Raw genomic sequence first — 13,337 nt, 5'->3', positions numbered from 1 at the left:
CCAAACTAATCTTATCAAAAGTGCTTTGCAATACATAAGAAGGAAAAAATGGTTTACCATACACGATGATGGTTCTGAATCAATAAGGTTGGCCATTCAAACTGAGACGTATTTCATGTTGCCTTGCCATCTGTGGACAAAAAAAGTGGACAGAAAACACACAGATGCTTATTAACCGTTGGATTTTCTTTATGTGGAAATATGTTACAGATATATTACAGTTCTTTCGAGGCCGGCGGCGGTGGGAAGTCAACCGCAAACCTAAAGCCACACCACGCGTTAAATGCTAAGTCGGCGACCCCGGGAGGGGGGGTTGGATAGTCCAATAAATACCCGTGCGGCGCACGTCAGAGGACACCTTTGTCCTCTTAGCAGCAAGTTGGCCAGGATAAAAAAAAAAAAAAAAGCAAGGTCCTCCGGCCGCTCAGCAGTCAAAGCGCATCTCTAGCGACTCGTCGAAGGAGCGTCCGGCGGCGGCCGCCGACAGGAAGGCGCCGGCCACGGGCGAGCCGGCGGCCGCCACGTTGAGCAGGGCGGCGCCGGGAGGGGGCCCCCGCAGGGCGGCGGCCACGCCGCTCAGGTTGATGCCCAGTGTCAGCCGCGTCTGCTCCAGCGCCTTCTCGGGCACGGCGAAGGCTTCCAGCTTCTTCTCGCCGTTGGCCATGTACGAGTTCTGGCAGCCGCGGCAGATGCAGTTCTGACACGCCTGCAATGAAACGCAATTAAAAAGAGAAGAGGCTACCCAAGGTTGATCGAGATAGCATCATCTAAGCTAGCAATACACCGGGCAATAGAGGCTGACCTTCCGGTTGGAGTAGCAGGGACAACGCTGCCCCCTGCAGGTCAGGACCGAGGGGTTCTGCGTGGCCCGTCCGCACTTGCAGCCCTTCTTCTCCGCAGGCTTCTTGCACGCCGGCTTGGACGGGCTAGGCGGGTGACTCGGGGGGTGCGCGTGCACCCCCACGCGGGCCTTGGGCGCCCTGGCCTTCTTGGCGGCCCCCTGGTGCTCCGCCCCCCTCTTGGCCGGCTTGCTCCCGAGGCCCTTGCCGGCCACGGGAGGCGCCGAGGCGGGTGGCTCGTAGTTGGGGGCGGCTCCCCGCAGGAGGCTGTCCACGGGGAGGGGCCGCAGCTTCTCGCTGTCGCTCTCCGAGCGAGAGCGCTTGCGGCGGCAGCGGGGCGGGGAGGGGGGCCGGGGCCGGTGCCGATCGTCCGGGGCCGGCCCGTTGAGCGACGGCGGCTCGCCGGCTTCCGCGCCCGCGTTCCGGGGAACCCCCGTGGCCTCGCCCGGATCCGGCGGGATCTGGATGGGCGAGGCGGGCCGCCCGTTGCACTCGGCGACGGCGTCCGGCGGCGACGGAGGGGGGTCTTCGTCCGGCTCGCTCCGGGCCAAGCGCGCGCCCTCGTCCAGGACGGCGCGCAGGTCGGGCGAGTCCCCGGCGGCGCCGGCGATGTGGGCGGCCAGTGGCGAGCGTGCGATGTACAGGCACAGCTTGCGGTAGCAGCGGACCAGCAGCGAGAGCTGCCGGTTCTCCCGGAAGCGCGAGTAGTCTTTGCACCAGCTGCACGACGGCTTCAGCTGCATGCGTTGACCTTTGCACCCGCGGCACACGTAGTGCTGGCACGACGAGTCGGTGGGCGCCATGGGGTCACGCAGCAACTCACCTGCATCAAAAAGCCCATTAGAACAGATCAACAATGCCCTTTTAAATCTATAAAAACATGATCTAATTAAAACATACATATGGCTGGACAGTGAAAGGAGAGTTATAATTGGTTTCATCATTCCTGTCATTGTCCAATGCAATTTGACTTTCTTTTCCAAATCCACATTTGTAAACAAGTTAAACTAGCACTATGATGTATGTCTTCCCTTGCTGTTTCCTGGCAGCTGCCTGGAGTGTTTTTTTTTTGTTTGTTTGTTTTTTTTCTCCACCTGGCGGCGGCGACAAGCCCTCCTTTGACTTTGGGAGGCGGGCTTCCTTAGCAACGCCGGTTGCTAAGGTCTGCAGCTGCAGAATGAAGGCCCATTGAAAGACACACAATCGTATTGATCCCTCACTCCGGTACGAGATAAAAATGAAAGGAGAGCTCAATCATTCGTGCCAATCAATACACGAATATAGCGGAGGTCATCGTTTTTAATGCCGATTTATGGTTTTCCTTTTTGTTTCAGGCGGAAAACCGCAGGAAGGGGGTGTGTCAGAAGGCCCCAAGATGCGTTCAGTAAAAGTGGGAAAATACGTCATCACGCCAGCAAAGCGATATGAAGCCATTTTTTGTTCATTTTAAAGCTTCATTTGTTCATTTCCCCTTTTTTAACTCTTACTTTGTTTAAATGGATTGTTATAATTAATTATTTTAGCCAACGGCGTGCCGCAGCACAATTATAGTGTCGAGCAACTGTGTCTTCCGACTGCACTTCAACGCATCATTAACACTCGTGTGGAAGTTGACAATAACGACGCAATAGCTTTGATCTAACGTGTTTCAAAACATTGTCATTAAATTCTCTCGCGGGTGAGAGTTCATGCAACAACTTTGTGTGGATTATTGTTCGAAATGCTGTTACTTTCACGTAACCGTTCAATGATTCGCGCAGCATGCAAATTCAATCGCGAATGAATACTTCACGTACCCTCGTTCCACGCCTTCCACGATTAGTAATGTGTCTATAACTCACCGCAGACTAAGCAGGACACTGACTGCCGGAAGAAGGGCAGCAGCTTGCAGAGTTCGGCCAAGGCGCGGGGGTCTCGGGGGTCGCACTGCAACACCGAGCGGCTCGCAGACACGTAGAGCGACGTCGCGTTCACCGGGTTCATCGCAGCGGCCGGTCCGCCTGGTTCCGATGCGTTCAAAGCAGCCACAAAGTGTCCGGGAAACACAAACACGACAGACGGCGAATGGACTCTGGGGGCTTTGAAGACAACATAGAGAGTCCGGGTTCTAGTGACGCATCCTCAGGGTCCTAATAAATCCATAGTCCATGCAGAGTCGAGGCCCTGCTTGGGTTCGGTCGAGCATAGTGCGTGGAAGTGGAGAGCCTGGTGCCTACTTCACAGCCGCTCGGCCGGGCGTCTCACGGGGGGGCTCTGGTGAAAAAAATGACCCGCTTCCTGACGGCTGCCCCGCCGTTCTTCCATATTGGGCGCGCGTTGGGACCGGTTCGAAAAGCGGCCGTCGTGTCGGCGGACTCTGTACCCGACCGGGTCGGTTTTCGCGTCTTGTTATTGTTCGCCGACATTCATGGCGGCCCAAAACAAACCAAGAGGCAAGCGACGTCAATAAGCTCCCTTCGGCAGAAAAATACAAAATGTTAGTTAATACAAATAAAGCACCTTGCGGCTGCCAGCGAGCTTAAAGACAAACCTGGAGGGTCTTGGGTTTCGCCAAGAAAGATTTAGTGGCTCCTGCTGTTCGGTCGAGGGACCAGGCGGAGACAGCAGCAGAAGCCTCGGGCTTGCGTGACAGCTCTAGACCCCTGAGCTGCACCGGAAAGCGGACTAGAGGAGTAGGCCGCAAAGGGCTACGTTCGGTGATCAGCGAGGCTCGGTTCTCTCTAGCGTTCGTTTCGGTGGTCTCGAGGCGTCCAAAATGAAGCCTGCGGTCCAAATTAAGTCGTTTGGCTGGAAGCAGCTGCTAAAGGAAATAAATGTAGTCCGTGTTTGTGTTTAATGCTACTGCTAGCAGCGGCGTATTTCTCATACCGCCCGTTGACTTTCCCGCATGCTGCCACGCGGGGGCCCTGTGGTGCGACTCTCGCGAGGACGGTTGTGACGTCATTTGACGTCGACAATAGTTGTGAATGAAACATGTTGAATAAAGTTTTTTTTTTTTTAAGAAGGGGGAAATACCGTCGGTAGTAAAATACATTAGAGGAAATAAGAGGCACTTACATAATAAGATACAGGAAATGCACCATTTTTACATATATATTAGGAGATTAAACTTGTAATACTGAAAGAAAAATGTCATAATACTTTGACAAAGAAGTCATAATATTATGATAAAACTCAAAGGTTGGAGCATTAGGATAATACATTTGGCATTGTAGCGCTCAAACATGAACATTCTTGGCGTCAAGTCATTCTTCATCGTCGCCAAAGCTAGAAAAAAATGTGCAGACTATTAAAAAGCACTTGACACTTAACATTTCACTTGAATTCCGTGCGTCTCTTTCCCAAGCTGTCATCACTGTCAACGCTTTAATCAAATCAAGATGTCTACTCGTATCCCACATGCTAAACGTTAAACGCTAGACGTTTGCGAGATTGCAGATCTCGCAAATGTGTTGGTGATGTTTCGGATGACAGTCGGAATGTTAAGAGCGCCCCAACAAAAAAGAAAGCTTCCCACTGACAAAAGGAAGCTCTTACATCAAGTTCGTCTGCAGTACAAATTCTTAACAATTCTCTCCTCGTAAAATACATTTTTTTATGAATACATTGTTAGGATAAATGTCAAAACGAGTCCAAGAATTGAACAGTTTTGTCTGTTTGTGTTTCAAATGAACTTGTCCCACCAAAAACTTCTTTTCCTCATTACGATTTATTTAATACATTAAAATACATAAATGAAGTAAGTTTTAAATGTTGACAGTGTTTGTATGATAGTGTTATGGCCATACATAAACACAAAAGTAATATTGAGATTTAAGTCATAATAACACCTGAAAAAAGGGCAATATTATATTTAAATGGTAATATTATTGCATAGAGACGTTATATTGAAAGAAAAAAATAAAATTACACAATTGAAGTCCTAATATGATTACAATGTGGGTAACATTACGACTTAAATCTGGTCAAATCTAGTTGTTGTGGTGATACTACCTATGTCCGCCGGGTGGCGACAAAGTCAACACATGACATTCGTAATTGATTTGCTTGGGGGTGATAGAGCCAATCCATTTGAAACTTTATAACTTTCTCACGTATTAAAAAACGTAACTTACTGGTTAGGAAGACAGTCAAAGAGTTGCTTTTATCCATCAGTCTATATACATTGAAGCAAGCTATGGTTTCCTTTGACGCCCTCCTGCGGCCGAGTCAGTCTGTTGATGAAAAGACAATGTGTTTTACTATTATGCCACACTCAAAAAAATTACTTCCTTTTTTTTTAGCATTTCGCCATCACGGACATGTTAGCAAATCACGGATGAGCTCATCATTTTCCACTCTACACTGGCGTATTTTTTACGAGGAGTGTGTAAAATTGTGAATTACTACTACAAAGTATCTTCCGTTCCGTGGCGTGTTTACCTAAAAAGACGGAACTGAAAAATGATTCAAGTGTGGACATGTTTTTTTGTTTTTAGACGGATGTACTGATATTTTGACGGGAATGGGCAAGTGGATACTGTAAATGAAAATGAATACGACATTATATTAAAAAAATACAATTCATTCGGATTAATTGAAGGCTAATTTAATATCATGAGGAAAAAAAACCCACATTTTCTCTGATTTGTGGGGAAATAATGGAGGCAAAGTTGACACATCTGTTCCTAATTGTGTAAAGTACATCATGTGCGCGTGTGTCAACCAAACGTCGCAATTTTGTGAAAAAACATGCGGCATGACTAAAACAAAAAGCTGAATGGGTTAATTAGGTTGAAGAATATATAAATAAATAAATCACACCCATATGTATTTTACATGGAAGCACTTCTGTGTACTTCCAATAATGGGAGTAGGGAGTAATTAAAAAATGTTATTTTTAACCTAAAAGTCATTGGAAAAATACTATACTTGATTCCTGTAATGTTGACGCTTGAATTAACGCACACACATACATAAATAATAAAAAACATATTTTTTTAGTTGCTGAGAATTTAAAACTTTGACCCTAGAAAAGAACAACCTTTGTTTACTTTTTATATTATCTTAATTTGCAAAAATATACAACTTTTTGGGAGTCTTTTTTAAATTTAAATGACATATTTAGTTGCAAAATGCATATTTGTGTATGTAGAAATAAATGTATGATCCTAATATGAAGACTTAAAAAGCTACAAATTTATGCTAACGTCATAATTAGCATTAGCTTTAGCTCATTTTTTTTTACAGTAAGAGGTGATGACAAATGCGACTTTGACAATGTTTCCGCATGACGTGTCCGGAAGAAAAGGATGATAAGGTGTTGAAAAAAATAAGGCGATAAATGACGCATAGCGAATGTGCCTTATCGAGTGAACAAACTTTCGCAAGAGCGTGACTCTTTGTGACTGGATGCCTGAGTCAAGTGACATTTTCACTCAAATTATTGCCATGTCATTCCAACGCTTTAGTGAGGTTAAAAACAGGGTTATCGCCTTTAAATGATGAACTTTTTAAGGTTTATTTGAGAAATTTGTGGACGATAAACGTTCAATTCCTTTAAAGTTGACCCGGTTGTCCTTGTTTATAAGGTCAAAACTTGTATTTTTTAAGCTAAGATGATATTAGGTGAAAAAATACCTATAAAATTGTATTTAATCCTAAAATCCTGTACGTTTAGCGTTACAAAAAATTAGCCACGAGCTAGCTCTTGTGGCTCAAGGCATCTAAAAAAAGCAACCAAAGTGCAACGTGACGTTGGGGAAACCTTCTTTTCCGCTTCACTTTTAGTCATTGGTCATTTTTGCCGTTCCGGGGAAAAGAAAGCGTCTGACTCAACGTTTTTGACTTCCGCTTTTTGAGGCTTTAAAAGCGGCGTGGCGAGCGTTCACATCTTCACACTTCTTCGACGAGGAACCTACTCTGACCTTTTTGAGCGACTCTCAGCAACATGAACCCAACAAGAAACATGATGAAGACCTTTTGGGCGGCCGCCATCATGGCGGCGCTATTTCACGGCGCCCTCGGGCAAGGTGAGCGAACCCTTTTGGCGCCCGGCTTGGTTTCGGGGGGACGGCGTTGACGCTTTTCCCGCGTTTTAGTAGGTAAACCCACCGTGTGCTGCAAGAAGGTGAGCTACAAGGAGATCCAAGAGCCTGTGATTGGCTACCAAGGGCAGAGGCCACACCCTCCTTGTTTGGCTGCTGTAATGTAAGTGCCTTGAGAAAAAAAGGGGAGAAACAGCACCCTCTGGTGATCTGGAGGTATTCTAATCCCATTCAATCCAATGGCAGATTCTTCACGGAAAATGACTTTTACTGCGTGGCGTTGGACGCTCCTTGGCTCCTCCCCAAGATCGCGGAAATCAAGTGAGTTCTGCTTCTTCATCTTGGGGAAATCTTCATCGTCATCTTCATTTTTTTTCATCTAATTTCTTCTTTTTTTTTGCGCAGCAAAGCCGCAATTCGCCGCCCCAGCGCTAAACCCTCGCTGTTATCCGCCATTACTTCCGGCGCCAGGCCTTCGACATCTACACCATCTTCATCATCATCATCATCTACATCTTCATCATAATTATCCCTATGTGGTGAATGGCCATTTTTTTCATTCCTTCTTTTGAATGGAAATACTGCCCCTACCAAGATGGCCGCCCAGTTTACTCAATTCAAACCCTGCTTGGCCCCGCCCACCCTGCCTGCTTCAAACGGATTGGACGTCCACGGCGACCTATCAGTTAAGATTAATATCATGAAATTATTTATTGCTTTATTTATCTAAAGGAGATGATATTATTTATTGGTAATTTATATTTTGGCGCGCTAATAACGGCAGATTTTATTTATTGACGATGGTGTGGAAAAAATAAAGAATTGTTTTAAAGTGTTAAGAAATATAGTGAGTGTTTTTATTCATATTTTATCTATCAAAACCCAAATTAATTTTTAAAAAAGTGCCATAAATGTTTGTCAGTGAAAGAATAACATTACCCCTAGTGGGCAAATTACGGAAGTGTTAAATAGCGCAAAATGTCAAGAAATAAAAGCGTACTTGGAGTAGAAACATCTTGTCACAGCATGAAGGTCTCCGTCTGCAAGATGGACGCCGCTCGGGAGTTCCTGTGGAACGGGGCCTGGTCCACGGCACCCTCGTGGGCCAGAGGGGCGGAGCCGGGACGGCAAGGGCCGCCATTGGCGTAACGTTTGTGGGACAAACTCTTCCACAGTCGGCGGAATTCGCTCTGGACCTGGAAGGGGTCAGAAAATAAATAAAAATGAATAATAATATCATCTTTACAGTTATTAAATGACCTTAAAATGTTGCTTACCTCACAATTAAGGAAACAATAAAGCACCGCCACGATGAAACCCTGAAAATCATCCAAAATATTCATTCAGAGTTCCATTTTGATGTATTAACGGTTAAATATGTCTTGAAATATTGTTTTTAATATTGTATAAATAGCAATAGATTCAAGAGATGTTTATTTATTTTGATGAGGATTTTTTTAGGTTATTTTGGCTTTAATAAACCATTAAAATGTCTGAAAAAATGATACATTATTACCTCTACTCATGATTTTCACGTATATAAGGCGCACCACATTATAAGGCGCAAGGACATATTAGAATTTTTTTCCACATATAAAGCACACTGGAGTCTTTCTACCTATTGATTAAAATAGTGAGTAGACATTTTGTTTTGTAGTTGTTGCTGTAAAAAAATGTAATTTTCCAGACCTGGAAAGATCCGAGTCCCAGCTCAAAGAAGATCTTGAGCCGCCGCATGGTCTCGTCGCTGGGCTCCATCAGGTAGACGAAGACCACGTGGTGGATCCCGAACAAGGGGATGAGGAGGAGGGTGGACTTGGCCAGGCGCCTGTGAGGGATAGAAAAAAAAAAAAAAAACCCCGCCCACTGTCAACTACGGACCCAAAAAAGAACAAGTCAGTCAGTCAGCCGGCTTACTTGTACTGCGAGCCGTCGTTTCCGCCCACGTCAGCGCCGCGCAACTTCTGCATCAGGACCCGGATGATGCTGATGAACAGGACAAAGTTTACCTGACAAAAAAAATGCAAAAGTTATACATATTATTATGCAATTATTAAATCCATAGTTTCAATCTGTGTATTTTTGGACTTTCAGCTTTTTATATTCTTCATTTGAATTTGATCCTAAACAGAAAGTCGGCACTCATCATTGACTTTTCTGGACCTCACAAAATAATGCAGCGGGCCATATTTGGCCCCTGGGCCACCACTTTGACACCCCTAATCTAATGCTTAAGCGGAGAACTTCCACACAATGTAAAGTGGATTGAAGCCATTTTTTTAGCTATTTGGACCCCCCCCCATCTTGTAATTCCTTACTTGTTGTACTCACAAGAACGCATGCCAAAATGGGCCAGTCCAGCACCCTGGCCGGGACGGGATTGTCGTTCCTCTCCCAGCACCTAAAGTCCACAAAATACAACCAATTCCCCCAGTTTAGGACATCCCGGGCCCCTCGCCTCACTCACTCACTCACCACGCGTCGTCCAAGTGAATCCGACACAATATCCACGCCAGCGTGAAGATAGCCGGGATTCCTACAGGGTGGACAAACAAAGGCGCCGTTAACGGTTGAACACGTTGGCTTAACGGCGGCCTAGCTCACCCCATCCCACCAGAGCGTAGAGGGAGAGCCTGGCACGCCCCGGGCGGACCACCAGCAGAAGCGTGTGAAGGTAGAGCGCCTCGGCCAACAGCCAGAAGAAGTTGGCCATGATGGAGTAGTTGAGGAAGACCAGGCTGCTCCGACAGCCCACCAGAGACGGTCTCACGCTGCAGTCAAGATGGTGGTCCTCGCCGGAGAAGAGTAAGAGATCTTTGGTCAGGACGCCCACGGCACGAAGCATGAAGGACGCAAACAGGTTGACGTGGATGGAGTTTCTCATGCAGTGGAGTCTCCTGCGTTAGGAAAGGAATTGTGGATTTTGACAAAGTTGCTGCCATTAAAGTGAGAATTGATTGAGAACCTGAAGAATGCGATGATGACGGTGCTGCTGAGAAGACTGATGAGAGACAAGCTGTGTCCCAGTGTGGACACCACCTTCACCACCCTGTAGAACACCAGCTGAAAATGGACGTCATAAATTGGCATCCCGTAAAAAGAAACAAAAAAAATATGTCTAGACTCAGTCAAATTAGCATGTTAGCTAAGATGCTCACGGCTAGTATTGTGGACACAAATATAGGAAAATATTCTTTTTTTATGTACCATTTTACATATAATATATAGATCTTTTTTAACAGAAAGCATCGAGCCCAGAACCGCGCTAAGCCACTTAGCGTCCAAAAAGAGGATTAGCAAAAATGTCTCTAATCGGGACAGGCAGCAAGTTCTCGGCCAAGTGTCGCCCACCTAAGATGGCGCCTTTTTACGAGCCACTTGGCTCCAAGATGTCCATTTTTGGAGACGTCTCGTCTTTTTTTTTGTGGCCCCGAGCCACTCGAGGCTCAGACAATGTGGCCAAGTCCACCATTCGCTCTCCAGACAAAAAAAAAAAAAGGGCCATCGGCGGGTCCGACGGGAAATAAACACCAACTTCCCCGAGGAATGAAGTCAGCCAGTTTGCACTTCTGGACAAGATCACATGCCCGCGTGCGCCACATTGTTTATCGGCGCGGACGCCGCAAAGTCGTCTTTCATGTCTTCTTCCTCCTGGCGTAAACACCGGGCGGGAAGTGGGCCTTAGCTCGCAGATGTGTTGGAACGCACCCAAAAAAACACCACTCTCGTCACCATTTGCGACGCCGTAATACTTCCATATTACGGCGGTACGGTGGAGTCGTGTTTAGCGCAAGGGGCTCGCAGTTATAGAGTCGAGGGTTCGATCCCGGGTCAGTCCTCACTGACATTTTTTTCCAGATATGCCACTTTCCACCCAAAAAAACATGCATGCTAAGCTAATTGGATGCTAAATTGCCTCGTGATTGGTCGTTTTTGTCCTTTTGCCCTGCCATTGGCTGTTGCCCAAAGTCGGCTGGGATAGGCTCCAGCACCCCCGTGACTCATGTGAGGATGATTGGTAAAGAAAATGAATGAACTATTATTTTTTAAATTTACTCGGTACTCATTTGTGACCCAAAAACGTCCTCGAAATAAAGACAAATTGTCCTCAAATGAGGACAAATAATAAAAATGACCGACCTCGTTGGGTTGTCCCGTTTCATTGGACGAGCAGGCGGCGGCGATGGCCGGGTAGACGTCCGACCAACCTTCCTGCGTACACTTCCTGCTCAAATTACCTAAAAGCGCACAACATCGAGTTAAATTTCCGCCAAAGGAAGAAGACCGACATGCTATTGGCTCACCTTTCTTCCCAAACAGGTGCAAGAGGGGGGCGGGGCATGGCTGGGTGACCACCTCCCCCACCGCCGCGCTTCGCCAACACGAAGCGTTGTCCCACTCGCCGACACAACCTGGAAAAGGGGCACTCGCGGGGGGTGCCGTGAGCCGCTCCAAATTGTCTTGACACTCCTGGCTGGCTTTTTTCATCTCCCAGGTGAAGTGGCAGAGTGGAAATCGGCCCGATACCTGAAAAAGTCAAAAGTTTTAACATGTTTTTGGGATGTGGGAGGAAAGAAAAGTCCCCCAAAAACTGGGATCGAACCCTCGACCCCAAAACTGCGAGGCGGATACGCTAACCACTTTTTTTATTTTTATTATTTCAAAATGATTTTTTCTTATTAATTAAAAATTGAAAAAAAGTCTGATGACGGACTAGACCAGAATTCCTCAAAATCTTCTTAATAATTAATAATTGAAATAACGTCTGATGACTGACTAGACCAGAATTCCTCAAAATGAAGACTACAAAAATGTAAAAAAAAATAAAAGCTCCCTTTACAATGTGCCTTTTTTAAAAGAAAATTGTCAAAGGCAAGCCAATGAGCGCCAACTTGGGATCGAACCCTCGACCCCAGAACTGCGAGGCGGTCACACAAACCACTTTTTTTTTTAATCTAAAAATGAATTCTTCTTAATTAATTATTGATATAAAACCCAATTACTGACTAGACCTGAATTCCTCAATATGGAAACTACAAAAAATGTAAAAAAATAAAAGCCCCATTTACAAATTGTCAAACACAGCTGTGCTATGGAAGAAAAAAAAAAGAAAACCTCCCTCATATTTCCCACCAATTCTCCCCACGCACGTACACACTGTGCAAAAAAAATGAGTAACACTTGAACTGATAAAGTACGTCTGTCAAAGCAACTTCGCCGATATCCACCGCATGCTCGTTTGGGAAGGATTCTGGGGGGAGAAAAGTATTTACACTAAAACTGGCGACCATTCGAGAGCCATCCGTGTGTTTACCGCCCGCGTAAACACACGCTAGCGCACGTGTGTCAACAAAAACAACTTTAAGGGCTAGCAATTGTAACCACCATTTTTGTGTGTGTGTGTGTGTGCTTTTGGTCCAAAAAAGATAACGCGGATGAAATATTAACCAAGATGTGTTAACACAACTTTGGCCTACATTGGCGTCCAATCTTTTTGAACTGGGAGGGTCTGCAGGCAGGCAAATGAGCTTTTAGCTAAAAAAGAATGTTAGTTTTGGCAAAAAATCGCCTTGAAATTGTGAAAAATATTTTTTTCAGCAAAAAATGTGATCAAACAATCGCTGCCATCCCTCCTTGTCCAAATAAATTGGACGTCAATTGCCGGCAAGAGTACGGACACATTTGTTTTGCATGAATATGACTCAATTATGAAAATATTGCAGTATATTAATACAATTAAAAGGCTTGCTTACCTCAGGCAGGAATGGGATGAGCACCAAGATAATGATCTTCATGATCATCTCATCTGTCAACTTCTTTCAATCCAGGCATGTGCTTCCATAAAAAAAACCATAAAAGTTAGTCAAAAAATGGTTTTCATGAAGGAAGAAAAATGTTTTTGCGGTTTTTGTGGGTGCAGAGGCGCACTGAAGTGGGTACACACGTGAAGAGGGAAAGTAATGAACTACGAGGACTTTTCTGGTCACGCCCATAAACAGCTCAATGTGCCGCGGCGACCTCCGGTGGACAAAGATGGAACTGCATGTATTTTTCTTGTCACAAAAAACATGAAAAAGCTGAAAGAACTTCGTTCAACTGTTCATAAAAAGTAATAATGTTGAAAATGCTTGCTTTTGTGAATCAATTTGTAGATTTTAGACCATGTTAAAGTATTATTTTAATTAGTTTACAGGACAATTGTTTTTTGGGGAATAAATCCAAATTTCTGCAGTTTTAAGCAATAAATTAAGTTGAAAATAAAGTTAATTCATGCAAATAATTGTTTGAATGCACTTCTTAAATATGCCACATTAACAAAATAGCTAAAAAAATATATTTAACCAATTATGTGACATTGTTGCTCACCCTTAGTAATGAAAAATATTAAAATATAGCATGTACTTACCCCCCAAAGGTCTTGAATTGTAGTAATTTTTGCATTTCTGCAACAATTATGATTAACTTTCACTCT

General features: G+C 45.1%; 3 protein-coding genes across 3 annotated transcripts; 1 reads left to right on the top strand and 2 right to left on the bottom strand.

Annotated features, from left to right (window-relative positions):
• Positions 1–165: 165 nt before the first annotated feature.
• On the bottom strand, positions 166–3,757 carry msl2b (MSL complex subunit 2b). The gene is made up of 4 exons (XM_077736548.1): positions 3,370–3,757; positions 2,681–3,293; positions 803–1,662; positions 166–706 (listed from the first exon to the last, which is right to left on the bottom strand). Exons 2-4 carry the CDS (start codon positions 2,820–2,822, stop codon positions 425–427), a joined length of 1,284 nt encoding a protein of 427 aa, XP_077592674.1. The 5' UTR covers positions 2,823–3,293; positions 3,370–3,757; the 3' UTR covers positions 166–424.
• A 772-nt stretch (positions 3,758–4,529) lies between these two features.
• On the bottom strand, positions 4,530–12,859 carry vipr2 (vasoactive intestinal peptide receptor 2). The gene is made up of 12 exons (XM_077736040.1): positions 12,619–12,859; positions 11,170–11,392; positions 11,006–11,103; positions 9,831–9,928; positions 9,470–9,762; positions 9,341–9,401; positions 9,197–9,266; positions 8,783–8,874; positions 8,555–8,693; positions 8,143–8,184; positions 7,866–8,061; positions 4,530–5,053 (listed from the first exon to the last, which is right to left on the bottom strand). Exons 1-11 carry the CDS (start codon positions 12,664–12,666, stop codon positions 7,885–7,887), a joined length of 1,341 nt encoding a protein of 446 aa, XP_077592166.1. The 5' UTR covers positions 12,667–12,859; the 3' UTR covers positions 4,530–5,053; positions 7,866–7,884.
• LOC144209898 (uncharacterized) lies at positions 6,728–7,538 on the top strand. The gene is made up of 4 exons (XM_077736460.1): positions 6,728–6,850; positions 6,923–7,028; positions 7,112–7,186; positions 7,271–7,538. Exons 1-4 carry the CDS (start codon positions 6,769–6,771, stop codon positions 7,389–7,391), a joined length of 384 nt encoding a protein of 127 aa, XP_077592586.1. The 5' UTR covers positions 6,728–6,768; the 3' UTR covers positions 7,392–7,538.
• Positions 12,860–13,337: the final 478 nt, after the last annotated feature.

This window comes from Stigmatopora nigra, chromosome 16 (genome assembly GCF_051989575.1).
Source record: "Stigmatopora nigra isolate UIUO_SnigA chromosome 16, RoL_Snig_1.1, whole genome shotgun sequence".
NCBI lineage: Eukaryota > Metazoa > Chordata > Actinopteri > Syngnathiformes > Syngnathidae > Stigmatopora > Stigmatopora nigra.
The sequence above is the reverse complement of the archived record's forward strand: the minus strand, read 5'-3'. Positions and strand labels throughout refer to the sequence as shown.

Coding starts and splice junctions, on each gene's coding strand:
- msl2b (XM_077736548.1), bottom strand. CDS start 2,822: ATGAACCCGGTGAACGCGACGTCGCTCTACGTGTCTGCGAGCCGCTCG. Junction 1,663..2,680: donor AGTGTCCTGCTTAGTCTGCG/GTGAGTTATAGA, acceptor TTTTTGATGCAG/GTGAGTTGCTGCGTGACCCC. Junction 707..802: donor CCTGCTACTCCAACCGGAAG/GTCAGCCTCTAT, acceptor GTTTCATTGCAG/GCGTGTCAGAACTGCATCTG.
- LOC144209898 (XM_077736460.1), top strand. CDS start 6,769: ATGAACCCAACAAGAAACATGATGAAGACCTTTTGGGCGGCCGCCATC. Junction 7,029..7,111: donor CCTTGTTTGGCTGCTGTAAT/GTAAGTGCCTTG, acceptor ATCCAATGGCAG/ATTCTTCACGGAAAATGACT. Junction 7,187..7,270: donor CCCAAGATCGCGGAAATCAA/GTGAGTTCTGCT, acceptor TTTTTTGCGCAG/CAAAGCCGCAATTCGCCGCC.
- vipr2 (XM_077736040.1), bottom strand. CDS start 12,666: ATGATCATGAAGATCATTATCTTGGTGCTCATCCCATTCCTGCCTGAG. Junction 11,393..12,618: donor TCATCCCATTCCTGCCTGAG/GTAAGCAAGCCT, acceptor TGACTTTTTCAG/GTATCGGGCCGATTTCCACT. Junction 9,763..9,830: donor GTCATCATCGCATTCTTCAG/GTTCTCAATCAA, acceptor TTCCTAACGCAG/GAGACTCCACTGCATGAGAA.